The sequence below is a fragment of the Cetorhinus maximus genome, chromosome 5, assembly GCF_964194155.1.
Source record: "Cetorhinus maximus chromosome 5, sCetMax3.hap1.1, whole genome shotgun sequence".
Classification (NCBI taxonomy): domain Eukaryota; kingdom Metazoa; phylum Chordata; class Chondrichthyes; order Lamniformes; family Cetorhinidae; genus Cetorhinus; species Cetorhinus maximus.
In genome coordinates this window covers 155,144,265-155,172,088 of record NC_135883.1, presented here as the reverse complement: position 1 = coordinate 155,172,088, position 27,824 = coordinate 155,144,265, and the positions used below count along the sequence as shown (strand labels likewise).

Genomic DNA, 27,824 nt, shown 5'->3' with positions numbered 1-27,824 from the left:
GGGGGGAAAATGTTTCCCATAGAGTAGTTACAGAAGAAGGCCATTTGGTCTATCAAATTTGTGCCAGCTCTCTGCAAGAGCAATTTAGCTAGTCCCACTCCCCCACTCTTTCTCTGTAGCCCTACAATTCTTTTTCTACAAGTGCTTATCCAAAACGCTTTTTAACATCTCAATTGAACCTGCCTCCACCACACTCTCAGGCAGTGCATTCCAGATACTAACCAACTGCTGCATAAAAACATTTTACCTCATGTTACCTTTGGGGCTTTTGCCAATCTGCTTAAATCTGTGTCCACTGGTTCTTGACTCTTCCACCAATGGGAATAGTTTCTCTCTACCTACTCTGTCTAGACCCCTCATGATTTTGAACATTTCGATCCAATCTCCTCTCAACCTTTTCTTCTCTAAGGAGAACAAATCCCAGCTTCTCCAATCTGTTTATCCAATTGAATTCCCTCATCCCTGGAACCATTCTCTAAATCTTTTCTGCCGCTCTCTAAAACCTTCACATCCTTCCTGAATTGTGGTGCCCAGAATTTGACACAATACTCCAGCTGAGGTCAAACCAATGTTTTATAAAGGTTCATCATAACTACCTTGCTTTTGTATTATATGCCACTCTTGATAATGCACAGGATTGCAAATGGCTTCTCAATCTCTTTTTCAATCACCTGCTCTGTCACCTTCAACAACTTGTGAACATATACTTCCAGGCATCCATATCCCACACCCGCTTTAGAATTGTGCCCTTTAGTTTATATTGCTTCTCCTCATTTTTCCTACCAAAATGTATCACTAAACACTTCTCTGCAATGAATTTAATCTGCCATGTGTCCAGGTCACTTGCCACCATGGAGATGAGCAGCCCTATCCTGCAGCTAGTGGAGAGTTTTAGAAAGCAAAAGGCTGACTATTTATGTAACAGTCTGGCAGGGGGTGACAGTAGTAATAACAGGGAGATTAATAGATCCGTGCAAACGAATCAAGAAGAATAGATCAGATCAGTTTTTGCCTTTCAATACTTCTCTTCAAACTGGAATTGTCAACCATTTTATGTTGCAACAGAAAGGAATGGATGAATATGGCATAAGCTTGTAATACCGAAAATAAAGTACAGACAATGAAAAAAAATTCCACCAGCTTGTCTATGTCCTCTTGAAGTCTACCATTATCCTCCTCATAATTCGCAACACTTCCATGTCCTGTGTCATCTGCAATATTGAAATTGGACCCTGCATTCCCAAACTTATGTCATCATATATATCAAAAAATTGGTCCCAGTACTGATTCCTGGGCAACCCCACTATATACCTTCCTCCTGTCCAAAAAACAACCGTCCACCACTACTCTCTACTTCCTGTCACTGAGCCAATTTCCTAGCCATGCTGCTTCTGCCCCTTTTATTCTTTGGATTTCAACATTGCTGATCTATCTTGGCCTCCTCCTGAGGGCCCCAGCATCACAGGAGCCAATCTTCAGCCAATTTGATTCACTCCATGTGATATCAAGAAACAGCTGAAGGCACTGGATAACACAAAGGCTATGGGCACTGACAATATCTCAGCAATTCTGCTGAAGACTATTCTGTGCTCCTGATCTAGGTGCACCCCTAGCCAAGCTGTTCCAGTACAGCTACAACATGGCATCTACCCGGCAATGTGGGCATTGCCTAAGAACATCCTATGCACAAAAAAGCAGGACAGATTGAACCTGGCCAATTACCGCTGAATCTGTCTCATATCCAGCCTCTCAAAAGTGAAGGAAGATGCTATTGACAGTGCTATCAAGCAAGCACTAAAACAGCAATAACCTGCTCACTGATGCTCAGTTTGGATTCCACCAGGGCCAGTCAGCTCCTGACCTCATTATAGCCTTGGTCCAAACATGGACAAAGGAGCTGAACTGACCAGGTAAGGTGAGAGTTGCTGCCCTTGACATCAAGGCAGCATTTGATTAAGTGTGGCAACAAGGGGCCCTGGCAAAATTGAAGTCAATGGAAACCTGGGGAAATCTCCCTACTGGATGGAGTCACAGCCTTTGACTCCAGTTTTGTATGGCTCCTTGATGCCATACTCATTCAAAAACTGCCTTGATGTCACCTCATCTCTTGAGTTCAGCTCCTTTGCCCATATTTGGACTAAGGCTATAATGAGGTCAGGAGCTGACTGGCTCTGGCGGAATCCAAACTGAGCATCAGTGAGCAGGTTGTTGCTGTTTTAGTGTTGCTTGATGGCACTGTCAATGACACTTTCCATCACTTTGCTGATGATCGAGAGTGGGGCGGTAATTGGCTGGGTCAGATTTTCCTTGCTTTTTATGTACATGGCACGCCTGGGCAATTTTCCACATTGCCGGGAAGATACCAGCATTGTCACTGTTCTGGAACAGCTTGGCTAGGGGGCGCAGCTAGTTCTGGAGCACAAGTCTTCAGTGCTCTTGCTGGAATGCTGTTTGGGCCCATAGCATTTTCAGTATCCAATGCCTTCAGCAGTTTCTTAATATTACACGGAGTGAATCAGATTGGCTGAAGATTGGCATGTGTCATGCTGGGGACCTCAGGAGGAGGCTTAGACTGATTATCCACTCTGCACTTCTGGCTGAAGATGGTTCCAAGTGCTTCAGCCTTGTCGTTTGCACCAATGGGGATATTTGTGGAAACTGTAATGGGAAGGTGATAAGATTGCTGTTGAAGCAGGGTGACACTAAGTTGACTGCATCCAAACTTGCCACAAGCTATTGGCCAGATCCAAGCCTCTGGAAGCGCAGTGTTGAAGCCAACTGACTGGAGGTGCTTAAAACTAGCCCAGGAAAACTTACGGTCCAAATCTCCATCTTTACCGGAAAGCACGTGAATTCCATCAACACACTATTGATAAAATCAAAATCAGAAGCTTGCCATTTGAGAAAAGTCTCAGGGACAACCCTACATCCTACACTATAGGCAGAATATTAAGCTCGGCGGGCGGGCATGCGCCCAACCTGGATGAGTGTAAAATGACATGCGATGACATCAAGCGAGCATCCCGAAGTCATTGCGCAGTCCCGTGATGTTTCGTTTGGCGGGTGCGCACTGGAGTCGGCAGTGCACCTGCCGACAAGTAAAAGGCCTGTTAAAGCCATTGAAAAGGGAATTAAATTCAAATTTACGCTGCCTGTCCAATCTAACGGTTGGCAGGCAGACAAAAAGGCCAAATGGTCTTAGTACTTTTTAGGAAACCTCATCCACGGTAAAAATCAAATAAAAATTTTACACTTGAATTAAAAACATGTCCCTGCTCATGTGACAGAGTCACGTGAGGGGACATGTTTTATGACATTTTTATTTTCTTTATTATTTTTTCAAACAGCGCTTCATCTCCCTGAGGCTGCTCTGTGCCTCAGGGAGATTATGAAACGCTCACTTGCACGCGTGTGCCAAGTTCGCGTTCGGCCTGCTCGCCCTCCTCCTTCCGCCTGCACAGGCAGTGCTGCCGCTCGCGTTCCATGGTGGGCGGGCCTTAATTGGCCCGCCAGCGTGAAATTGTGGTGCGGCGCCGATAGCGAGCGGCGGTCGACTTCCCGACCGCCCCCACCGAGCCCGCATGCCAAGGGCAAAATTCTGTGTCGCACAACATGTTCTGCGTATTGATAGACATCATTTGGCACAGATATAAATCTATTTTTAAGATTCTGACACTGGGAAATACAGCATATTAAAATTGCTCAGATCACACAAAAATGTGATTTCTGTTGAGATTGACTGTTATTGGGGTTTGTTGAGCAGCAGCTTTTGTATAGACTAATGAAATGTTCTTTATCTGACCAGGCCATGCTGCAAAATTTAATATACATTAATCTGTTCGCAATTGTGCAGAAACCAGCTTCTATGTTTAATTACAGGGCACTAAAAAACACATGGCAGCATTTATCTTGAAATGTACCAAAAAGAATTGACTGCAAGGAACATTGCCAACAGAACATTTAAAAGTCTTCATCGTCCCGGTAGTCATTTTGGGCAGAGCTATTATGTCTGGAACTCTGGGGTTTTGAAGGGTTTACTGCATCTTTGTCCAGAAGCTGTAAAGCCACACAGTATAATAATTAGGTCTGTACCTATATCAGCAGGGTGGCTGATGTTGGACCAACACATAATTAATTCATGTTCTGGATGGTACTGTGCTTCCCCTGCTTTGCATTTCTTGTTGGAGCACAACCTGAGCTGCTTCCTTACGCCAGTTGTTCTGTCCAGCAGACTGAAAGTATTGGTACTGTGCTATTCAATCGTTTAATTGTTCGGTGTTTGTCTGCTGACTGCTCACTTTTTGTATTAGTCAAGTCTGTGTGTGGTTACAAAGTGACCAATGAAACTAAACTGAGCTGGAAGCATGAGAGAGCAGACACTTTAAAAGCATTTGTAAATAAGTCCTGTGAAGACATAGAAACTGGTGTGTCACCTTAGCATATCTCTGAGTCATAAAACAATTAGCGACAAGATGGAAAATAGTTTAAATTTACCAGTTCCAGCACCATTCCTTTCTTCACATGAGGTCCACCTATGCCATGGGATCGATGGATTTCAGGGTTCAAGGCTTACTTGCTCACTACAGGGACGGAAAGTCTGGATGTAGCAGCAACTTGCAAGAAGATGATACTTGTACATTGTCTCAGAGCAGAAAGCCAGCGAATATTTGAGAAGCTCACCGAAGGCACATCGACGTTTGATACGCCGGTGAGTGCTCTCCAAAAGTACTTCAGGTCAAACAAAAGTGTGGTGATTAAATGATACACTTTCTGGCAGAGATGCCAGAGAGCCCATCATGATCTGATACCCTTAAAAATATGCCCAAATTGTGGAGGCACCCATCAGTTCTCAACATCATGCCCATCTTGAGGGAATAAGTGTAACGCCTGCTCAAATTGGGACCACTTCACAAGGCGTACAGTTTGTCAAACAGGTCTTCATAGGTTTGACATGAGGGGGTGTCTCTTCTTGAGAGTGAGGCACAGCATGTATATACCATCATGGACTGTAAAACACCTGGGGGAGAATTTTCTCCCCGTCGGGGGGAAGCAGGCATGGGTGGGCGGCGATCGGCTGCATTCTGCCATTTTATGTGGGTGGGCCAATTAAGGCCCGCCCAGTGTGATGCACACCCGTAAACGCTGAGCACTCCCTGTGCGGGCAAGAGGGGGGAGAGTTGGGGCCTGCGCTGTTTAGCGCATAAGAGCGCAGAAATCTCCCTGAGGCACGGAGCTGCATCAGGGAGATTATTTTCATTATTAAAACTTCAAAAAAAAAATGGAAAAAATTATTCAGACATGTCCCCTCATGTGACAGTGTCACATGAGCTGGGACATGTCAATGAATTTTAATTAAAAATTTTATTGGATTTATAAACACTTCATGAAACCTCATCCCGCCTGTGGATGAGGTTTCATGATAAATGCAAAGGCCGCCTGGGCTCTTCGCCTGCCTGCCAACCTTAAGGTTGGATGGGCAGCTCCGTTAATTCTTTTAATTGGTTGTTAAATGGCCTTAATAAGCCTTTGACAGTTCGGCAGGTGCCCAGCCGATTACGGCGTGCGCCCACCAAATTGAAGATCGGAATGACGCACGGTGACGTCGGGACACACGCCCAACGTCACTGCGCATCATTTCACGTGTCGGCGAGCGTCGCCCGTCGCCGACCAGAAGATTCAAGCCCAGGTCATTTTAAGCAATGTTCAGTCAAAATTTTGGGTATCCCAGTGTTTCTCCTCATCGATGTGGACGCAAAGTATCTATATTAAGCAACAAACTCTCCCCTCATTACTTTCACAACTTTCACTCCTGCGAAAGGCATTCTCTAAACTTACTCAATTATTCCAGTTTTGGAAATGATCACAGTTCCGGAGCGCTACAAAAACATCACTCTAGACAGCTTCAAGTTCTACGTAGCCCAAGGTAGAAACCATATGGGAATAAACCTTTTCAATAACATTGGCTTTAAACTTGAAGACCCCACTGGAGCACACATTAATGTAATCAATGATACAGAGTATACACAACAGTATTTTTCCTTATTTACCAGGTTTGGAGAGATTAAGATTAAGATCATGCTTCTTGTGTGGACACACTAATTCTGTGAGTTTTGCAAAATTTGAGACAGTTGCCATTTATAATCTGCACTGAAGTGTTACAAGAGCTGAAATGGCTTAAAGCATACGGTATCATTGAGCAAATTGACTCATCGATGTGGATATCGAACCTAGTCAGTGCACGATGTAAAAAGGGCAAACTTAGACTTTGTGTGACCTTAAATTGGTCAACAAAGAATCATTCTAGACAAGCATCCGCCTCTTATGACCCAAGAACTATCAGCATCATTTCATGACTCTACAGTTTTCACAAAGCTCAACATGCGACTGAGTTTAATTCAGATATCAATAGCAGAGCAAAGCTGATAACTCACAGCTTTTGTTACTCATGAAGGTGATTTTCAGAACCGCAGAATGCCCAGTGGACAACATTCAGTACCTAACGCATTCCAGAATTTCAATTTTCCTATCTTGACAGATGTTGAGGGGATGCTTACGTCCAATCTACTTGACAATGTTGTTGTCCGTGGAAGGGACAAAGCCAAACATAATCAACGGTACTCAGTCAACTTGCACAACACAACTTGACGCTCAATAAGGATAAATGCACATTCACAGCATCCGAGATTGACTTTCTAGGATACAGAGAGACACAGCTGGAGTAAAGTCCACACACAACAAAGTCAAGCCATTCATGTGCTCTCGACCCATCTAACATGTAAGAGTGCCAAGTACCAACTTTTATCATAAATTTGTTCCTAAGCAGGCAGAGATCACAGAGCCTCTTTGAAAGCTACTGCGCAAGGATGCAGAAAGTAAGCCAGTGCCTAAAACCGAGTGACCTCGCAAAATACAGGGAAAATGGCACGAAAACCCGGAGTGCCACTACAAACAAGTGTCCCAGGCAGGGGACAGGGAGAGGGAATAGGGAGAGGTCCCAAAAGAAGAGTCCCAGACAGGGGACAAGGACAGGAATAGGTCCCAGATAAGTTAAAAACAGAGGAGCAGAGAAAGAAGCTCCAAGCAGCAAAAGGGCTGTGGATGGCAGACTTTAAGTAGTTAGGGCTTAGGAGAAGCTCTGGCAATTAAGGAGGGCTCTGGAGAAGCTGTGAAGATCTAAGAAGGGAGCAGAAGGTTGATGACTCCGTGCTGCAGGCCTTTGGGACAAAGGTAACCCTTTGGAGCAGTAGTGTTCTGCTCGGCGTGGCTGAAGAGCTGAAGTTGTGCTTGTGAGTTGGTGTTTGAGTGCAGTTCTGAAACCCTGTTGTTGAGGCCGTCCGAGTTAGTCTGAGAATTGCAAGACGAGATCTTTGAAGGTGAAGATTAGAATTCCTCATGACAGAAACAGAGTTTTAGAGAGGTTAGTTGACTCACAGTGTTTACTGATGTTTGGGTCGCTTGTTGAGAAATCCGTGAACTCTGTCTTGGTCGCATCTGCCATTTATTGTGCAATGTGGTGTGTTCGGCCACAGGTTGCCTGATAATTCACATGTACTTCTTATATTATATGATAGATATCATAAATGGTTTTATATTTCTGACCTTATCACAGAATCACACAGTGCAGAAGAGGCCCTTTGGCCCATCGAGTCTGCACCGACACGTGAGAAACACCTGACCTACCTACCTAACCCCATTTACCAGCACTTGGCCCATAGCCTTGAATGTTATGACACGCCAAGTGCTCATCCAGGTACTTTTTAAAGGATGTGAGGTTACCTGCCTCCGCCACCCTCCCAGGCAGCGCATTCCAGACCATCACCATCCTCTGGGTAAAAAAGTTTTTCCTCACATTCCCCCTAAACATCCTGCCCCTCACCTTGAACTTATGTCCCCTCGTGACTGACCCTTCAACTACGGGGAACAGCTGCTCCCTATCCACCCTGTCCATGCCCATCATAATCTTGTACACCTCGATCAGGTCGCCCCTCAGTCTTCTCTGCTCCAACGAAAACAACCCAAGTCTATCCAAGCTCTCTTCATAACTTAAATGTTTCATCCCAGGCAACATTCTGGTGAATCTCCTCTGCATCCCCTCCAGTGCAATCACATCCTTCCTATAACGTGGCAACCAGAACTGCACACAGTACTCCAGCTGAGGCCTCATCAAAGTTCTATACAACTTCAACATGACCTCCCTACTTTTGTAATCTAGCCTCGATTGATAAAGGCAAGTGTCCCATATGCCTTTTTCACCACCCCACTAACATGCCCCTCCGCCTTCAGAGATCTATGGACATACACGCCAAGGTCCCTTTGTTCCTCAGAACTTCCTAGTGTCATGCTGTTCATTGAATACTTCCTTGTCAAATTACTCCTTCCAAAGTGTATCACCTCACACTTTTCAGGGTTAAATTCCATCTGTGATTTATCTGCCCATTTGACCATCCCGTTTTTATCTTCCTGTGGCCCAAGACACTCAATCTCACTGTTAACCACCCAGCCAATCTTTGTGTCATATAGTACTTATATAGTAAAATGTTTACTTTTGTTTGTTCAAAACCCATAGAATCTTCTGGCTTTATTCTCTTATCAAGTGTCTTGAATCTCAAACTTTGCCTACTTTAAACAAAATATTATTGGTCTCTAACTGGAACTTACCAAAAACTTGGGGGTCTGGTCGAGGATCATAACAAACATGTATTGCATCTCGTCATTGAAGGACATCTAGGTGTTGTTAAGATGAAACAATGATCCTGTGAAGCAGACTGGTGGGCAACAATAGGTTGATGCTTGGAAGAGTTTGTTGGAAACAGCGTAGCTTGTACACTCAGTGAAAAATCTGTTAAGCTATATTCTGCACCTCTACAACTGACCCCATGACCAACAAAACCATGGTAACAACTCCAAGTAGATATTTTTGGAGAAGTGCAAGAAGATCCTAACAATCAACGTTTTTTGCTCATTGAAAATGACCTACACAGCAAATGGCCGGAAATTGCTGCAACAAATTCCACAATCACAACTTCAGTCATTAACATTTTAGACAAGTTGTTTACAAAATGGGGTTTGCTGGAGGCTATCACTACTGGCAATGGACCACAGTTTGTTTCCAGTCAGTTCATGGCTTCTAGCAAGCTACAAAATCCATCATCATCTGACATTGCAATAAAACCCACGATCGAATAGTGGCATTGAACGATTCAAGGCTATAGGCCAAGTGCTGGTAAACGGATTAGGTAGGTAGGTCAGGTGTTTCTCACATGTTGGTGCAGACTCAATGGGCTGAAGGGCCTCTTCTGCACTGTGTGAATCTGTGATTCTGTGATTCAACAGGATGTTAAAGGAGATTCTGAGAGCTAGTATGTCAGAGGGGAAAATGTTTGAACAACCCATCCATATCCCACTTTACACATATCAATTTATCCCACACTCTATGATCGGAAAGATGCCGGCCAAACTAATGATAGGTCATAACTTTCGCATGCCAATGACCATTCTTCTGCCGTCACTGCAACCCGAGAATGTCAGAGTGAAAGCAAAAGAAATCGCAAAGTGACAAGGTAAAGCAAAAACATACTTCGATAAGTGAACACATGCAAGGAATTCACATGCATGGAATTCTATACCACAGAGGTTATGGAGGCCAAGTCAATGAATATATTTAAGAAGGAAATAGATAGATTTCTAGACACTAAAGGCATCAAATGGTATGGGGAGAGAGCGGGAGTATGGTGTTGAGATAGAGGATCAGCCATGATCATATGGAATGGCGGAGCAGGCTTGAAGGGCTGAATGACCTACTCCTGCTTCTATTTTTCTGTTTCTATGCAAGGAAATTATGATTTGAAGTTGGATATTGGATTTGCATCAAATTTAGACCACATACTTGCATTATCTTTTTCAGGACCAAAACAAACCAATGCTTATCTGTTGGATGACAAGACAAAGTAGAATGTGAAACATTTGATAGCGAGCAGACCAGGCTACTTTGAGGACAGTGATTATGAGGATATATTTCCTTTTCCAATATGTGACTGATTTGTTGGTCATCCACCTTATTGAGCGGATCACACAGAATCACAGCCTCAAGTTTGCAGATCTCAGTGCCATCATCAACAACCTTTATATCGTAAATATCTCTGTATTTCTGAAAATAGTCACTCTGAACTCTAAGGAATGACTCAATGTTTGTTGTTTATGATTGTTTAATTTAAAATAAGGTCTTTAGTTTTACAAAGGGGAAAGATGTAGTATTTAATTGTTCAATGTTTGATCGTGTGTCTGACGACTGCTCACTATTTGTTGTTGGTCAAGCCTGGGTTTGGTTACAGAGTGAAACAGAATCTAAACTGAGAGAACCAGCTAGAAGCATGAGAGAACAGATATTTTAAAAGCTTTTGTAAATCAAGTCCTGTTTAGACATAGAAACTAGTTTTGTCATCTTTGCATATCTCTGAGGAATAAAACACAATAGGTACAAGCATCCTTTATGTGAAAATAAAACTAAGGTGTCAGAGCAATCACACTATGCCAGATTGCCATCAGTTTTTTTCTCCTTGTCAGTAGTTTCTGGCCTCAGCCATGCTGTGAGAAAGAAGTTCCAAATACAAGAACACAAGAACTCAACAAATAGGAGTAGGAGTAGACCATATGGCCCGCAGAGCCTGCCCCACCATTCAAGTACGGTCATGGCTAATCTTTGGCCTCAAATCCATGCTCCCCGCCCCCCCCCCCCCACCCCGCTCACTCCCCATATCCCTTAATTCCCTGAGAGACCAAAAAATCTGTCTATCCCAGGCTTAAATGTATTCAAAGATGGAGCATCCACAGAATTCCAAAGATTCACAACCCTTTGAGTGAAGTAATTTCTCCTCATCTCAGTCCAATAAAGCCCAGAAACATCCACAAAAAAGGGACATGAAGTTGAAGAGTAAACTGATTTGGTATTCACATGAGGCTTCGATAAACTGATTACAGAGCAGCATCGTCAGAAATTTGCAATCTGGTCACTCACCCAGTCTTCCTTAAATATTGTGCTTGAATACGACAAGGACAGCAAATAATATATTTTTTAAATTGTGTATAATAAAAAGTTACAAGATAAGTTTCAAGGAACTGTACATGAGAGGAAGCAAGTGACTCTCTGGTTTAAGCAAGGCACCTCTCATCAGAGTTGATCTGCCCATGTACAGATCATTCTTGGTTGAGGATCTCAAATAATATTTTGTAAAGGTATGACAATTTCTCTCAACACAGCCCTCCAGATGATATCTAGACTATGTTGTTTCCAACTAATCCAAGTTGCAACAGTGGGCCTAATGGACATCACCTGAAGTTTCCTTTATTTAAAATGATAACAATATAAAATATATTCAGTTAGCTGTTTTGTCAGTCTCCATTTGGAATCAGCAGAACTGGTGACATTTCCCATGTGAGACAATGAAAATTGTCTGGATTTACAAAATTAATCTTTCAATCCAATAGGATAAACCTCATTTGGCATCCACATATTAGAATCTGTGCTTCATATTCAGTTTGTGTGGAGTTGAACAAATGCTGGAATAGTCATTTCCTCTTGTATGCGAAGTTCAGGGTTTACTTAAGTTTGGAATCAAGAGTGATGTCTAAAGATAGCCCAGTCTCAATTCCAAATCATAAAGACTGATTAGGTTCCTGGAATTCACTAATTTTTTTAATTAAAGAAAAAGTTGACAAGATTGTGAGCTTTTCACAGGTAATGAAATCTTGACTCAAAAAAACTCAAAATAGCTCGGATTTTGTGGTTAGATGTGACGTTCGCTACTGGCCTCGAATTAAACTGCCTACAAGATCTAGTGAGTTTTGTGGTGTGGATTTCAATTTGAATCTGGCAGTAAGTTGAGGAGGCTTCCAGGCGTCCCTTCACTTTTATCAACTTCTACAGAAAGTTAAATAAATGATTGGGGCATTCAGGATAGGAACTGAAACATCATAAATAAATTTTGAAAACATATAGTCGTTTGGTAGTGCAGAACTTGAATATTGCTGAAAAAAAGACATTTTGTTGAAGCTTTTCATCTTACACTCATCAGGACAATCACAAGAATATTAATGTCAGGGGAAACAACAACTTTATACCATTTAAGAAGAGAGTGCTGATTGGTTGGCAAGTGGACACTGATTGGTAGAGGCAGCCATGGAGAATGCAATAGTTAACGGTTTGAAATTGTAAAGCTGCCTGGTTTAAACTTAAAATAATTAACAGGCAATTCAGCTTGTTAACAAGCCAATTAACCCAAATATTACACTGCCCATACTATAATACAGTTTATGTGGGCAGGTGGACGGGAGTGAGCAGGCCATTGTTTTAACCCAACCAGTTAAAAGGCAAGGGGCGGGGGAGGGGGAGTGTTATGTCTTTCAGGGGTGCCCTGTTCACAGCAGGAGCACCCCACCCCAGGATGACCCACCACCTTTGTGTCTCCCTGCATGACTTCCTAAACTCATACCCCCACCTCCCTCCCTAGAGCACCTGATCCCTTCCTGCTCTAAAAGCCCAGGACTTAACTTAGTCCAGGATCTATTGCTCTTCTTCCCAGGCCTGCTTGCAGTCCTGGCAGCGCCCAATACTGAGTTCTAGTACTGTTACCTTCTACTGAGGGGCGGAAGTCCCACTCTTTGCTTGCTTAGGCTGCCCCCAGCTTGTTATTACTGTGGGGCGGTCTTTTTTTAAGTTGGTCGGTTTGAAACTGACTTCTGTAGTTGGTCGGGTGGAGGGGGCTGAGTAGTGCGTTCCCTCTCCCGCCCGTAAAATTCAGCCCAGTGATCTGTCCTGTGCTGGAGTGAAATTTGTTCAGCACATCTCAGTAGAAAACTGACAATTTCAAGTTCCATAGGGGTGTCTTTGTTGGTGAATACCTAGGGCCTACACTGTGGAAAGCCAAAAGGAGTGGGTGAAAAGATAAGATAAATTAAGAACAGACCTCAAACTTGGTTTTAAAATCCTGTAGTTTGTTGGCGGAAGGGAAAGTACAGTGAGATAAGAGTTTCACAATTACAGTGCAGCAAAGAACAAGTTAAAGAGTGGGAGATGCATGATAAGTTTTAATTTCAACATTACGAGAAAGCTGACAGGAAGAAGAATGTAAACTAAGATTGCATTCAGATCAATTTTCCTCTTTTCATTGTCAGCTTTTGGATCAGAGAAAATGTTTTTATTCTGTCACAGGATGTGGGTGACTAGGCCAGCATCTATTTCCATCCCTAATTGCCTTTAAGAAGGCTGCTTTCTTGAACCACTGTAGCTCATCTGGTGTAGGTACACCCGGAGCGCTGTTAGAAAAGGAGTTCCAGGGTTTTGGCCCAGCAACAGTGAAGGAATGGCGATATATTTCCAATCAAGATGGCGTGTAGCTTGGAGGAGAACTTGTATGTGGTGGTGCCCTTCTAGTTTATTTATTCATTCATGGGATGTCAGCATTGCCGGTGAGGCCAACATTTATTAGCCATCCCTAATTGCCCTTGAGAAGGTGGTGCTGAGCTGCCTTCTTGAACCGCTGTAGTCTATGCGGTGTAAGTACACTCACAGTGCTGTTAGGGAGGGAGTTCCAGTTAGTATAGGTCTTGGATTTGGAAGGTGCTGTTGAAGGGACCTTTGTCGATTGCTGCAGTGCATCTTGTATACGGTACACATTGTTGCCACTGCTACCACTGCGTCCTTGGTGATGGGAGTGAATGTTTAAATTGGTGAAAGGCAATTGAGCGGGCTGTTTTGTCTTGGATGGTGACAAGCTTTTTGAGTGTTGTTGGTGCTGCACTCATCCAGGCAATTGGAATATATTCCATCAGGGAAGGAAATCTGCCATCCTTACCTGGTCTGGCCTACATGTGACTCCAGACCCACAGCAATGTAGTTGACTCTTAAATACCTTCTGAACAGGGCAATTAGGGATGGGCAAAAATATTGGCTGAGCCAGCAATGCCTACATCTCATGGATGAATAAATAAAAAAAACCCACCCCTGACTTGTGCCTTCTAGATGGTGGACAGGCTTTGTCAGGAGGTGAGTTACTCACTGTGGAATTCCCAGCCTCTGATCTGCTCTAATAGCCAAAGTATTTATATGGCTGGTCCAATTCAGTTTCTAGTCAATGATAACCCCCAGGATATTGATACTTGGGAATTCAGCAATAGTAATACCAGTGAATGTCAAGGGAGATGGTTATATTCTCTCTTGTTGGAGATGGTCATTGCCTGGCACTTATGTGGCGCGAATGTCACTTGCCACTTATCGGCTCAAGCTTGGATGTTATCCAGGTCTTTCTGCATATGGACACAGACTACTTCAGTACCTGAGGAGCCGCAAATGGTGCTGAACATTGTGCAATCATCAGCGAACATCTACACTTCTGACCTTATGATGGAGGGAGGGTCATTTATGAAGCAGCTGAAGATGGTTGAGCCTAGGACACTGCCCTGAGGAACCATAAATATAAAAATGAGTGTTAAAGCATCAATTTTTTCTTCTGCCGCTGTCCCTACAGCAGAATTTTGGGAGTGGTTTTCAGAATACAAACAGACCCAAATCCAAATGTTTGGAAAAGAAGTTGTGACATCTCTCAAAGTTAATGTGAGTGAGTCATCAGCTAAGTGTTTGGACTAAGAACGGTGTTAAGAATCCCCACATATCTGACTCCCGAAAGAATGCCCTGGGAGTTTCCACAAATCCATGGATCAGGAGTGGGCAGACCATGTCCAACATTTTAGAGATCTTTGGGCTGGGGCCAAGCGCCCAGTGCACCTGCAAGGGTAAAAAGCAGCCAAATCCTGATCAAGGGACCCAGGAGTGAGGTGCCATACACAGAGGAGACTGGGACAGAGGTCAGGGAGAGATTTCAAGAGGGAACCCAAAGAGGGAACCCAGGGAGAGGGGACAGGGAAAGGTCCCAGAAAGAGAGATAAAACCAGGGAAGCAGCCACTGGGAGGAGAAGACCACCGATAGGAACCGCTGGGAAGAGGAGTTGTTTAATTAGAGAAACAAGAAAGCTATGCCATGGCGACTGAACCTCTGGATTATTAGTAGGAGGATTAGTTGGAGTCAAACCTAGCACAAAGGAAGATGGCTGTGGTTGTTGGAGGTCAATCATCTCAGTTCCAGGACATCACTGCAGGAGTTCCTTACGTTAGTGTCCCAGGACCAACCATTTTCAGCTGCTTCATCAATGACCTTCCTTCCACCATAAGGTCAAAAGTGGGGATGTTCGCTGATGATTGCACAATGTTCAGCACCATTCGCGACTCATCAGATACTGAAGTAGTCCATGTCCAAATGCAGAAGACCTGGACAATATCCAGGCTTGGGCTGGTAAGTGGCAAGTAACATTCGCGCCACACAAGTGTCAGGCAATGACCATCACCAACAAGAGAAGATCTAACCATTGCCCCATGACATTCAATGGCATTACCATCACTGAACTTCCCACTACCAAAGCCCTGGGGGTTCCCATTGACCAGAAACTGAACTGGACTAGCCATATAAATACTGTAGCTACAAGAGTAGGGATGCTAGGGATTCTGTGGTGAAAAACCCACCTCCTGACTCCCCAAAGCCTGTCCACCACGGGCAATGCACAAGTCAGGAGCGTGATAGAATACTCTTCACTTGCCTGGATGAGGACAGCTCCAGCAACACTCAAGAAGCTTGACACCATCCAGGGCAAAGCAGCCCACTTGATTAGCATCCCATCCACAAACATTCACTTCCTCCACCATCGACGCACAGTGGCAGCTGTGTTAACCATCTACAAGATGCACTGCAGGAACTCACCAAGGCTCCTTCGACAGCACCTTCCAAACCCACAACCAATAGAATCCGGAAGAACAAGGACAGCAGACACATGGGTACACGACCACCTGGAAATTCCCCTCTAAGCTACTCACCATCCTGACTTGGAAATATATTGCTGTTCCTTCACTGTTGCAGGGTTAAAATCTTGGAACTCCTTCCCTAACAGCATTGTGGGTCTACACCACATGGGCTGCAGCAGTTCAAGAAGATAGTTCACCACTACATTCTCAAGGGCAGTTAGGGATAGGCAATAAATGCTGGCCTAGCCAGCGACGCCAACCTTCTGTAAATGAATTAGTAAAAAGACTACGGAGGCTGCGTCAAGTCCTCAAGTCATGGGATTAGTTGAGAAAGGATGGAAATCATTAAGGAGGGAGGGGAAGCTGATACTTAAAAGCAATTTCCCTTAAAGTTATCAATCACAGAATAAAGTTTTAGACCTTTAATGCTTCATTTTATAATCCCAGTTTTGACAAAACCTGTTGAGATCACATGTAGGCAATTCAAAATCACTTCCTTAAAATTACAATAACAAAAAAAAATCTGGCCAGGAAAAGACCCATTTATGCGCACTCTCTGTTTTCTGCCAGGCAGCCAATCTTCTATCCATGCTAACATGTTACCCCCTACACTATGAGCTTTTATTTTCCGCAATAACCTTTGATGTGGCACCTCAGGACAAATGCGAGGTAATGCATTTTGGAAGGTCAAATACAGGCAGGAATTATACAGTAAATGGCAGAACCTTTAAGTGCATTGACAGACAGAAGGATCTGGGTGTATAGGTCCACAGGTCACTGAAAGTGGGAACGCAGGTGGATAAGGTAGTCAGGGAGGCCTATGGCATGCTTGCCTTCATTGGCAGGGGTATTGAGTATAAAAGCTGGGAAGTCATGCTGCAGCTGTATAGAACCTTGGTTAGGCCACATTTGGAATATTGCGTGCAATTCTGGTCGCCACATTACCAGAAGGATATGGAGGCGTTGGAGAGGGTGCAGAGGAGGTTTACCAGGATGCTGCCTGGTCTGGAGGTTATTAGCTATGAGGAGAGGTTGGAGAAACTCGGATTGCTCTCACTAGAGCGACGGAAATTGAGGGGCAATTTGATAGAAGTTTACAAAATTATGAGTGGCATGGACAGAGTAGATAGTCAGAAGCTTTTTCCCAGGGTGGAAGAGTCAATTACTAGGGGACATAGATTTAAGGTGAGAGGAGAAAACTATAGAGGAGATGTGCAGGGCAAGTTTTTTACGCAGAGGGTAGTGAGTGTCTGGAATTCGCTGCCAGAGGAGGTGGTGGAAGCAGGTACGATAGTGGTGTTTAAGAGGCAGCTTGACAAATACATGAATAGGATGGGAATAGAGGGATACGGACCCCGGAAGTGCAAAATGTTTTAGCTGATGGGCAATATGATCGGCGCAGGCTTGGAGGGCCGAAGGGCCTGTTCCTGTGCTGTCCTTTTCTTTGTTCTTTGTTCTTATCCGATGCCTTCTGGAAATTCAAGTACAGCGCACGTTACTCCTTCAAAAAACTCCAAAGGCAGAATTCTTACCTCATCGGGTGGGCCCAGGAACGGCTGAGTAATGTCTGCCACCTGCGATCGGGCCCCGACCGCAATTTCACGCTGGCTGGCCAATTAACGGCCAGCCAGCGTTAATCACATAATGAAACGCTCAGCGCTGCCTTAGGAGGGCAAGCACGGAAGTGAGTGCAGGCACAGGGGAGCCTGCAGTAAAAGCTCCCTGAAGGCAGAGAGCTGCCTCAGGGAACTGAAGATTTCTAACATTCAAAATAAAGATTTTAAAATTAAGAGAGACTTGTGGTGGGAATTCCAAGGCTAGATCTTCGAGAGGGAAGAGTGAAGACTTGCAAGACTTGAAGGGAGACAGAGTCTTAACACAATTGTTTAACTGTGAATGCTGATGCCTGGGTGGGGTGCTGAGAAGTCCATGGGATCTGCCTTGGTTGCATTTGCTATTTAATGTGCAATGGGGGTGTTCAACCACTTGCAATGAATTATGCTCAATTGCCACTTACTATCCACCTCCTCAGCCATTCTCTTAGAGTAAACCTGACTGTTAATAATTTAATTTACCTGCTTGATGCTGACCTGAGCTTTAAGCCCCACATCATATGCTTCACCACCATTTCTGCAACACTGACTGCCTCTGCCCCTACCCCAGCTCCTCTGCCATCGAGACCCTCTTGCCTTTTGTCACCTCCAGACTCAACTACTTCATTATCTCCTTGCTAACACCCGTACTCCTCCTAATTCTCTAAATTGGAATTTTTCTGAACACTACAGCATTTATCCTCTCGCTTATCAAATGTCAAGTACACAACATCTACAGGTTTCTCTTTATCCATCTTGTTTGTTATTTCCTCAGAGCTCTCTAATAAATTAGCTAAATATGATTTCCCTTTCACAAAATCATGCTAACTCTGAATGATCTTACTTTGATTTTCTAAGTTTTCTCCTCAATAATGAGTTGTAGCAATTTCCTGCTTTTTGTTTCCCTCCTTTATTGAATAAAGGTTTTGCATTTGCTATTTTCCAATCTGCTGGGACCCTTCCAGAATCTAAGGAATTTTGAAAGACTATAACCAACGCCTCTACTATCTCTACAGCCAACTCTTTTAAGACCCTAGGATGCAGGCCATCAGGTCCTGGGGACTTGTCAGCCTTTAGGTTTGATAGTTTTCTCAGTACCTTTTCCCTGGTAATGGTGATCGTTTTAAGTACCTCGCTCCCTTTCACCTTTTGACTTTTCCCTTATAAAATGGAGATGAGGAGATTTTTTTTTCTCTTAGAGGGTCCTTAATCTGTGGAATTCTCTTCCCCAGAAAACAGTGGAGGCTGGGTTATTGAACTTATTCAAGGCTGAGTTAGACAGATTCTTGATAGACAAGGGCATCAAAGGTTATGCGGGGGGTAGACACAAAAGTGGAATTGAGACCACAAGCAGATCAGCATCATCTTATCAAATGGCGGAGAGGCTTGAAGGGCTGAATGGCCCACTCCTGCTCCGAAGTCCTACATTCCTCATTCAAATGTCACTATTAGATGCTGTATTGTAATGTAGATGTATTTTTAATGTAATAGTTAATCACAGGGCTTTGTCCGACAAAGGTAAGTTGAGCATTACTTTCGTTGATATGCATTACAGTACTCTTCCCAAAGGAGAAAGTGTCATAACGCATTCATAATTGTAGAAAAAACTGCCTCCAAATTCTCCTGGCATGTTTTGAACTGAGGTTTAAATGTCCAGGTATCTTTTACTTTGAAAAAAAATGGCCTTGCCATTGAACGTTAAAATAATACTCCATTGATTGACAGGCAATCTGCTTTGAAATGGAAATGAAACACCATCTGGTCTTTGAATTTGAGGGGGTTCTAGTGCTAAAACCTAATGTTTTAATAGCTGTGGCTACTATGAATACTTGGCTGAGCTCCATAATCTTATGGCGTGCTCAGTTCTGTTGACACATCTACTCAGGGAAGTTATTGGCAGTTTTAAGAGATTATAAAAACATAATCTGCTTTGATATGGTCGCTGAATACATGGTTGTTTATTTATAGAACTTAATGGCCACTTAGGGGATTAACATTTGTTTCTATGGGACTGTGCTTTTTTTACTTTGCACTATCAATGACAAAGTTTTGAATGAGAATTTTATTAGGTTGTTACAGGCTTTTTTTTTCACTTGCGCCCATTGCTATTGCATGAGGCTCATGAGGACTGCACATAATGGATACTGGGGTAGTGGTTATGGGCATGAGGGATATGAGCGGCTTGGGAAGGGGCATGGGTTGTATGAGGGAATGGGGGTATGAGGTGGCATGGAGGGGACATGTGTTGAGGGGTGAGTGGTGAGATTAAGGGGCTATCAGAACAATGTTGGGAGTTGGGGTGGTGTCCCTGGGAACCGAGGTGGGCTTTCTAACCAGCCCGCATCCACACCCACACTCCTCCCACACTGTCTAGCAGCTAACAAACTGCACATTGAACACAAATCTTGTTTGAATAACATGAAAATCCTGGCAATGTCAGTCATGAGTCGTGTGTGGGTTTCGGAAGCTGCAGAAGGGCCCTACTCACATTTTGCGAGCCCAAGAGAAAATCAAGGCCCTTATTCGAAAGCAAAAGCAGAAAATGCTGGTAAAACTCAGCAGGTCTAGCAGCATCTTTAGAGAGAGAAACAGAGTTTCCAGCATCCGCGGTATTTTGCTTTTACCCTTATATGAAAGCCTCTGCTGCTCTGTAGCCATCTGATGGAATGGCCTTGGGTTTTGCCTAGCAGCGGGTGAGTGGTTATGGAGGATACATGGGACTGGTGGAGGGGGCATGGGGAATATTAGGGGGCAAGGGAGAGGCGAGCCTTCAAATCAGCCAATTGTGCAGAAATTGACATCTCAATTTTCCTCCATTCTGGGAAGTACCCTCCACTTCCTGAGAGCAGCTTTGAAGGTCAGAAAGTTGCCTGTGTAAGCCCATCGTGGACATGAATCTGTATTGAAAATAAGCCTGTAGCATTGCCAATGGAGTTTGACACTGCATGCTAGGATTTGCTTCAACTTTGGCACTGAGAATAAGCCACAGTTGAAAGGTTGTATTACCTGGAGCCTCGTTGTCTCTTCAGACCACCAGACCTCGAAATCCTTTTGCATCATCACCTTGGCCTTTTCTAAGAGGTGCTGTAAGTGCTCAATCTCCGTCTTCAGTGCTTTCAGGCGATTGAAGGTCATTTTGTAACTGGACAGGAGTTAAAGTAGAATAGTTATATTGACGGTGAGAGTTGAGAGATTTCAAGGAGGTGCTCACCAAGAGAAGTAATTCAGCTGTTTGGAAGCCATACTTAAAAACCAAAGTATAAATTGCACTGATGTACAAGTCTTATTTTTATGTGCTATAAGTGTAAAATATCACATCTAGTTAATCAATAGCATACAGATGATTCAGGGGACTCTGCTGTGCTGTGGTAAAACCTGGATCTGGAAATGTTTACACTGGTGACTGGAAAGACACCTCCAGGGAGACCTGAATGAAGTTTTTAAGATCCAACTGGGTACAGGTTAAGTGGAACCCTCATAAATTGTTTGAAGTAATCATAGTGGCTGTAACGAGGGAGAACAAACTGCAGTTCAAAGAGAGAAATTGTACAGACAATTGAGATTTAACTAGTTAAAAAAAGATAAATGTATTAAAAAGGGGTAGACTTTTGTTTTACATCATAGAAACAGATGGTCTTGCAAAAGCTGTTTGGACTTTTTCCATACAGTCCAACTCGAATGTTAATCATGTATTGCAATTATTCATAGAGAAGATATTAATTGATTTTTTCTCCTTTGTTTTCTATGCCTTTCTGCTCGATGCAACATCCCTAACTGAGGAATGGCAAGTGCTCTGCAGCCAGACCTTAGCGAAAGAGCACGAGGAAAGCAGAGACACAGGATAAAAGAGTGTGAGAAGAGTGGCAGAGACACAGGATAAAAGAGCGTGAAGAGATCGGTGGAGACACAGGATAAAAGAGCACAAAGAGAGCGGAGGAGACACAGGATAAAAGAGCGCGAAGACATACCTTGTAGTTAAGAAGCGTATAACCTTAGTTGTCAGCATTCAATAAACACAGTAAACTGTAGCATACGTGGGAAGAAAGTAATTGAAGTAAATTAAATAACATAAGTTAGAATGGCAGGACAGGTGCTGTGTTGCAGCTGTGAGATGTGGGCGCTTTTGGACACCAAGGTGATCCATGACAAACACGTCTGCAGGAAGTGTAAGTTGTTTGAGTAATTCCGGATCAGGATTATTGATCTGGAAGCCGAAATGCAGACTCTGCGCATCATAAGGGAGGGGGAGAAATACCTGGATGCTTTCTTCCAGAAGACAGTCACAACTCTTAGAATAGGGTCATCTGTTTTGGTCAGCAGTGAGGGACAGGAGGATGTGACTGTCAGTGAGGCAGGTAATTGGACCGAGCAGACAGTAGTGGAGGAGCCTCAGACTTTGCAATTGTCAAACGGGTTTAAGGTGCTCACAACCTGTGTGGATGAAAGCGAAGTCTGCAAGGTGGATGACTTGGCTGGCCATGGCACTGTGGTACAGGAAGCTATTCAAGTGGGGGGAGCAAAAAAGAATGTAGTGGTAGTAGGGGATAGTATAGTGAGGGGGATTGACGCTGTTCTCTGCAGCAAAGAACGAAAGTCCAGACAGCTTTGTTGCCTGCCCGGTGCCAGGGTTCGGGACATCTGCTCAGGGCTGGAGAGGAACTTGCAGTGGGAGGGGGGGATCCAGTTGTTGTGGTCCATGTAGGTACCAATGACATAGGTAGGACTAGGAAAGAGGTTCTACAAAGTCAGTATGAGGAGCTAGGTACCAAATTAAGAAGCAGAACTTCAAAGGTAATAATCTCTGGATTATTACCTGAACCACATGCAAATTGGCATAGGACAAATCAGATTAGAGAGACAAATGCGTGGCTCAAAGACAGGTGTGAGAGAAGTAGATTCTGGTTTGTGGGAAACTGGCATCAGTACTGGGGAAAGTGGGGGCTGTACTGTTGGGATGGTTTACACCTGAACCATGCTGGGACGAGTGTCCTCACAAATCACATAACTAGGGAAGTAGAGAGGGCTTTAAACTCAGCAAGAGGGGTGAGGGTAGAGGTAGCAATTCAAGGTGTAGAGTCAAGACAGGAGAGCAAAATAGTGATAAGAGAAATGAGGGTCAGAGAATGGCAGGAAGGGACAGAGAGAAAAAACCTAAGAATACATCAACAGGCAAGACTAGATATTACAAAGGTAACGAAAAGACAAAACTGAAGGCTCTCTATCTGAATGCACGTAGCATTCATAACAAAGTAAATGAATTGATGGCCCACATTGAAGTAAATAAATATGATCTGATAGCAATTACGGAGAAGTGGCTACAGGACTCAAAGATTGGGTCCTTAATATTGATGGGTACATGACATTCAAGAAGAATAGGAAGCTGGGTAATGGCAGAGTGGTAGCATTGTTAATCAAAGAGGGCACTGGTGCAATAGTTAGAGATGAGCTTGGTTCAGGAGATTGGGATGTAGAATTGGTTTGGGTGGAGATGAGGAATAGTAAGGAAAAAAGTCAATAGTGGGAGTGGTCTACAGGCCCCCTAACAGTATCCACAGTGTAGGACAAAGTATTCACGAGAAAATATTGTGTGTTTGTGATAAAGGGATGGCAATAATCATGGATGATTTTAATCTACACATAAACTGGAAAAATCAGATTGGCAGTGGTAGCCTGGATGAGGAGTTCTTAGAATACTTTCAAGATAATTTCTTAGAGCAACATGTTCTGGAACCAACCAGACAGCAGGTTATATTAGATTTGGTATTGTGTAATGCGACAGGATTAATTATGACCTCAGAGTGAAGGCATCCCTCGGCTGCAGTAAGCACAATATGATTGATTTTTACATCCAGTTTGAAAAGGAGAAGAGTGGTCTAATACTAGTATTTTAAACTTAAACAAGGGCAACTATGTGGGGATGAAAGCTGAGCTAGCTGAAGTGAACTGGGAAACTAGGCTAGAGGACAGATCAATACAGAAGCAGTGTCAGACATTTAAGGGAGTATTTCAGAGTATTCAGAATAAGTGCATTCCTACTACAAAGAAAAATTCTAAGGGAGGACCCACCATCCGTGGTCAACTAGAGATATTAAGGAAAACATCAAACTTAAGGAAAGAGCATACAACTCTGCAAAGATGAGTGGCAGGACAGATGATTGGACAGCATATAAAGAAAGGTAGAGAATGACAAAAAGGTTAATCAGGAGAAAGAAATTAAGAGTATGAGAGGAAGCTAGAAATGTAAAAATTGATAGCAAGAGTTTCTACAGGTACTTAAAAAGGAAAAGAGTAAGTAAAGTGAGTGTTGGTCCTCTACAGAGTGACAGTGGGGAGGTAATAGTAAAATGGGTGGCTAATGGGGTAGTCGGTGCGCTGGTGTTAATTTTCCATAATTTGCTAGATTCTAGAAAGGTTCCATCAATTTGGAAACTAGCAAATATAACCCCTCTATTCAAGAAGGGAAAGAAGCAGAAAACAGGAAATTATAGGCCAGTTAACTTGACATCTGTTGCGGGGAAGTTATTAGAATGGATCATTGAGGAGGTTATAGCTGGACACTTAGAAGAGCGCAAGGCAATTGGGAAGAATCAGCATGGTTTTGTGAAAAGGAAAGCACGTTTCACCAATTTATTGGAGTTTTTTTTGAAGGAGTAACATGCACAGTGGATAAAGGCAGGCCTGTAGATGTACTGTACTTGGATTTCCAGAAGGCATTTGATAGGATGCCCTATCAAAGATTATTATGGAAAATAAAAGCACATGGTGTAGCGTGTAACATATTAGCGCAGATAGAAGATTGGCTGGCTGGCAGAAAGTAGAGAGTGTGCATAAAAGGGTCTTTTTCTAATTGGCAGGATGTGACGAGTGGCGTCCCACAGGGTCTGTACTGGGGCCTCAATTTTTATGATTTATATCAATGACTTATATAAGGGGAGTGAAGACATAGTAGCTAAATTTGCAGATGACACAAAGATAGGTAGGAAAGCATGTTTTGAAGGGGACATGAGGAGGTTGCAGATGGATATAGATAGGTTGAGTGACTGGGCAAAGATCTGGCAAATGGAGTTTAATTTGGGGAAATGTGAAGTTGGTCACTTCGGCAGGAGGAACAAAAAAGCAAAGTAATACTTAAATGGAGAATGGCTGCATAATTCTGAGGTGCAGAAGGATCTAGGTGTTCTAGTACATGAGTCACAAAACATTAGTATGTAGGTGCAGCAAGTAATTAAGAAGGCTAATGGAATGCTATCCTTTATTACGAGAGGGATTGAACATAAAAGTAGGATGTTATGCTTCAGTTGTACAGGGCATTGGTGAGACCACACCTCGAATACTGTGTGCAGTTTTGGTCTCCTTATTTAAGGAAGGATGTAAATGCATTGGAGGCGGTTCAAAGGAGGTTTACATTGATACTGGAATGAGTGGGTTGTCTTATGAGGAAAGGTTAGACAGACTGGGCTTGTTTCACTGGGGTTTAGAAGGGTGAGGGGTGATTTGATTGAAGTATACAAGATCCTGAACGGCCTTGACAAGATGGATTTCAAAAGGATGTTTCTTCTTGTGGGTGAGTCCAGAACTAGGGGGCACTGTTTTAAAATTAGGGGTTGCCCTTTTAGGACCAAGATGAGGAGAATTTTTTCTTTCAGTGGGTTGTGCGAATTTGGAAGTCTCTGTCTCAGAAGATGGTAGAGGTGGGGTCATTTAATATTTTTAAGGCAGAGGTAGACAGATTCTTGTTAGGCAAGGGAATCAAAGGTTATCGGGGTTAGATGGGAATGTGGAAATCAAAACATAAGAAGATCAGCCATGATCTTATTGAATGGCGGAGCAGGCTTGAGCGGCCAAATGGTCTACTCCTGTTGCTATTTTTTTATGTTCTTATGTTCTAAGGCCACTTTACCATTAGTAGCATTATTATTGTCATGAGATGAAATTTCACCAAAGCAAGATGTGATATTGAATTCTACAAATCTGGGCTGGCATCAGAAAAGCTTCCATGTTGTCTTAAAAACCCAAGTGTTTCACGTATGTCCTTGGCGTCCTATTTAACCCTGAGCTGAGCTTCTGACCCCATATCTTCTCCATAACAAAGAATGCTTACTTCCACCTCTGTAACGCTGACCACTTCTAACCCTGCCTCAGCTTATATGCTGCTGAAACTCTCACCCATGCCTTTGTTACCTCATGACTCAACTATTTGAACGAGGGTTGGGTGAGGGTGTGACGAGCAAGAGGGTCATTGAGGGAGGCAGTAGGTGGGAGGGTCAGGGAAGAGAGGCGGCATGAAGGAGGGTTGGGGAAAGGAGGCAGCAAGTGGGGGTGTTGGGGGAGGAAGGTGGCAAGCAGGAGGGTCTGGGTGGGGGAGCTGGCAAGTGGGGTGGGGGAGCAGGAGGGTTGGGGGGAAGGAGGTAGTGAGTGGGAGGGTCGGAGTGGGAATTGGTGACTGGAAAGGTCGGGCAAGGAAACAGTGAATGGGAGGGTTGGAGCGGGAATTGGTGAATGGGAGAGTCATGGAGGGAAGTGGCAAAGGGGGAGTCAAGGAGGTGGCGAGCAGAAGGATCTGGGAGGGAAGTGGCGAGTGCAAGAGTCAAGGAAGGAGGCGGCGAGTTGTAGGGTCAGGACAGGTGACAACTGGGAGGGTTGGGCAGGGAAGCTGTGAGCACAAGGGTCAGGAAGGCAAGTGGTGAGCGAGAGGGTGTGAGAGGCGGCAAGCAGGAGGGTTGGGGGAAGGAGACAGCGAGCAGGAGGGTCAGGGAGGGAAGCAGTGAGTGAGAGAGTTGGGAAAGGAATCAGCAAGTGGGAGGATTGGGGATGGGAAGCGGCTGGCATTAGAGTCAGGGAGGGAATCAGCAAGTGGGAGGGGCAGGGAAGGGAAGTGGAGATCAGGAGGGTCACGGAAGGGAAAGGGTGAACATGAGGGTTGGGGAGGCAGCAAGCAGAGGGCCAGGGGACAGAGGTGGCGAGCGGGAGTGTCAGGTAAGGGGAGCAGTGAGCAAGAGGGCCGGGGGAGGGAGGCAGTGAGCTGGAGGGTAGGGGAGCGAAGCGCCGAGTGAGAAGGTTGGGGAAGCATGAGTTTTGTTCCGGGGTGCGGGTCAAGTGTAGGATAGAGTTGGGCCACCCCACCCAGATGAGGCAGCTACAGGGCTTTGGAGTGCCAAAGTGGCTGGTTAAAAGGTCCGTCTTGGTTCTCTCGGACTTTGTCTCAGCTGTTTCCATAAATAATACGCACTCTAGCCCTCACATCTCCTCATTCCTCCATGCCAACTCATGCCAACCCATGCCATTCCGCCCACTCCCAATGGCTCCTCATATCATCCATGCCAACCCAGTCTCCTCCACACACCTCCAATCGCCCTCAAACCCTCCATGCCAATCATGACCCCACACTCGTCCTATTGGTTCCTTGTGACAACTTAGTGCTAACTCATCCAAACCTATGCTCATCACCTACCAGCCTTCGCCCTTACACCCTCCATGCCAATGCACCCAGTATCAACCATGTGTAGACCTCAGGAATCATGAAGAGATGAAATAAAATTAAGATCTAAGTATCTATTACAGACTTTACGAATTAAAAAACCCATGAAAGCCCAGTCAATATATTTAAATCCCATGAAGTACTTAATCCCTTATAAAAACAAACATTTGTACTCATAACTCTACAATAAAGACAGTTAATTGGTCAATAACCTCTTGGAGCTGTCAATCAAACTATGAGCTTACAGTGCACCCCCCACCCCACTGTGAAAATGACAGGTTGTGGAAGCAGTCAAGAAGTAATAATGCTATAATGATAACATTTAGGGTTATGACAACAAACATCAATTGAAATTGAGAGAACCAATTTTTTTTACCCTCACAGACACAAGCAAGCAATTTTATTCAAATTTTAAAGGGCAGGGAATTTAAATAACTTGACAGCTTGGCAGTTCTACATACTTTATCTGCCCTTCAAGAACAATTACATTTCCACCATGAAGTCATGGAACACACATTGCGGGTTGAGTCTGTTCCTGGAGCAACAATTAGATCTGCTTGTATTGTGCACAGAGTTTAAATGGTCCAGCTGATTTGTAATTCACACCTGTGTGCTTCATGCCCTGCTCCCTTACCCTGACCAGTGAAAATGGAATCTGTCAGAAATGGGACCAGGATTTCCGGATCCAAGTCCAGTCCACCATTTTAAAAGTCCACGGAAATCTGCCCCTTCGTCTTTCTACCTGCTTTATCCAGGTCACTAATGATTGCAGCTGACCTGATTCTGGGCCTCCAACAGGGCTACCCGAACTCAATACACTCCCTAGCAAAGTGGTTGAAATTGGGTGGGGAGGGGTGTCTGGTGCGGTTTAAAAACAAAAAAAAAACCCTTAACTTTGAACCAGGCT

General features: G+C 44.0%; 1 protein-coding gene across 1 annotated transcript in view; it reads right to left on the bottom strand.

The window, feature by feature from the left end:
- Positions 1–27,824, bottom strand: part of kif6 (kinesin family member 6) — a 664,853-nt gene that overhangs the window by 68,449 nt on the left and 568,580 nt on the right. The window contains exon 18 of the mRNA XM_078542714.1: positions 20,446–20,581. Within this exon, the coding sequence (XP_078398840.1) occupies positions 20,446–20,581 (136 nt within the window). The remainder of the gene's footprint in view (positions 1–20,445; positions 20,582–27,824) is intronic.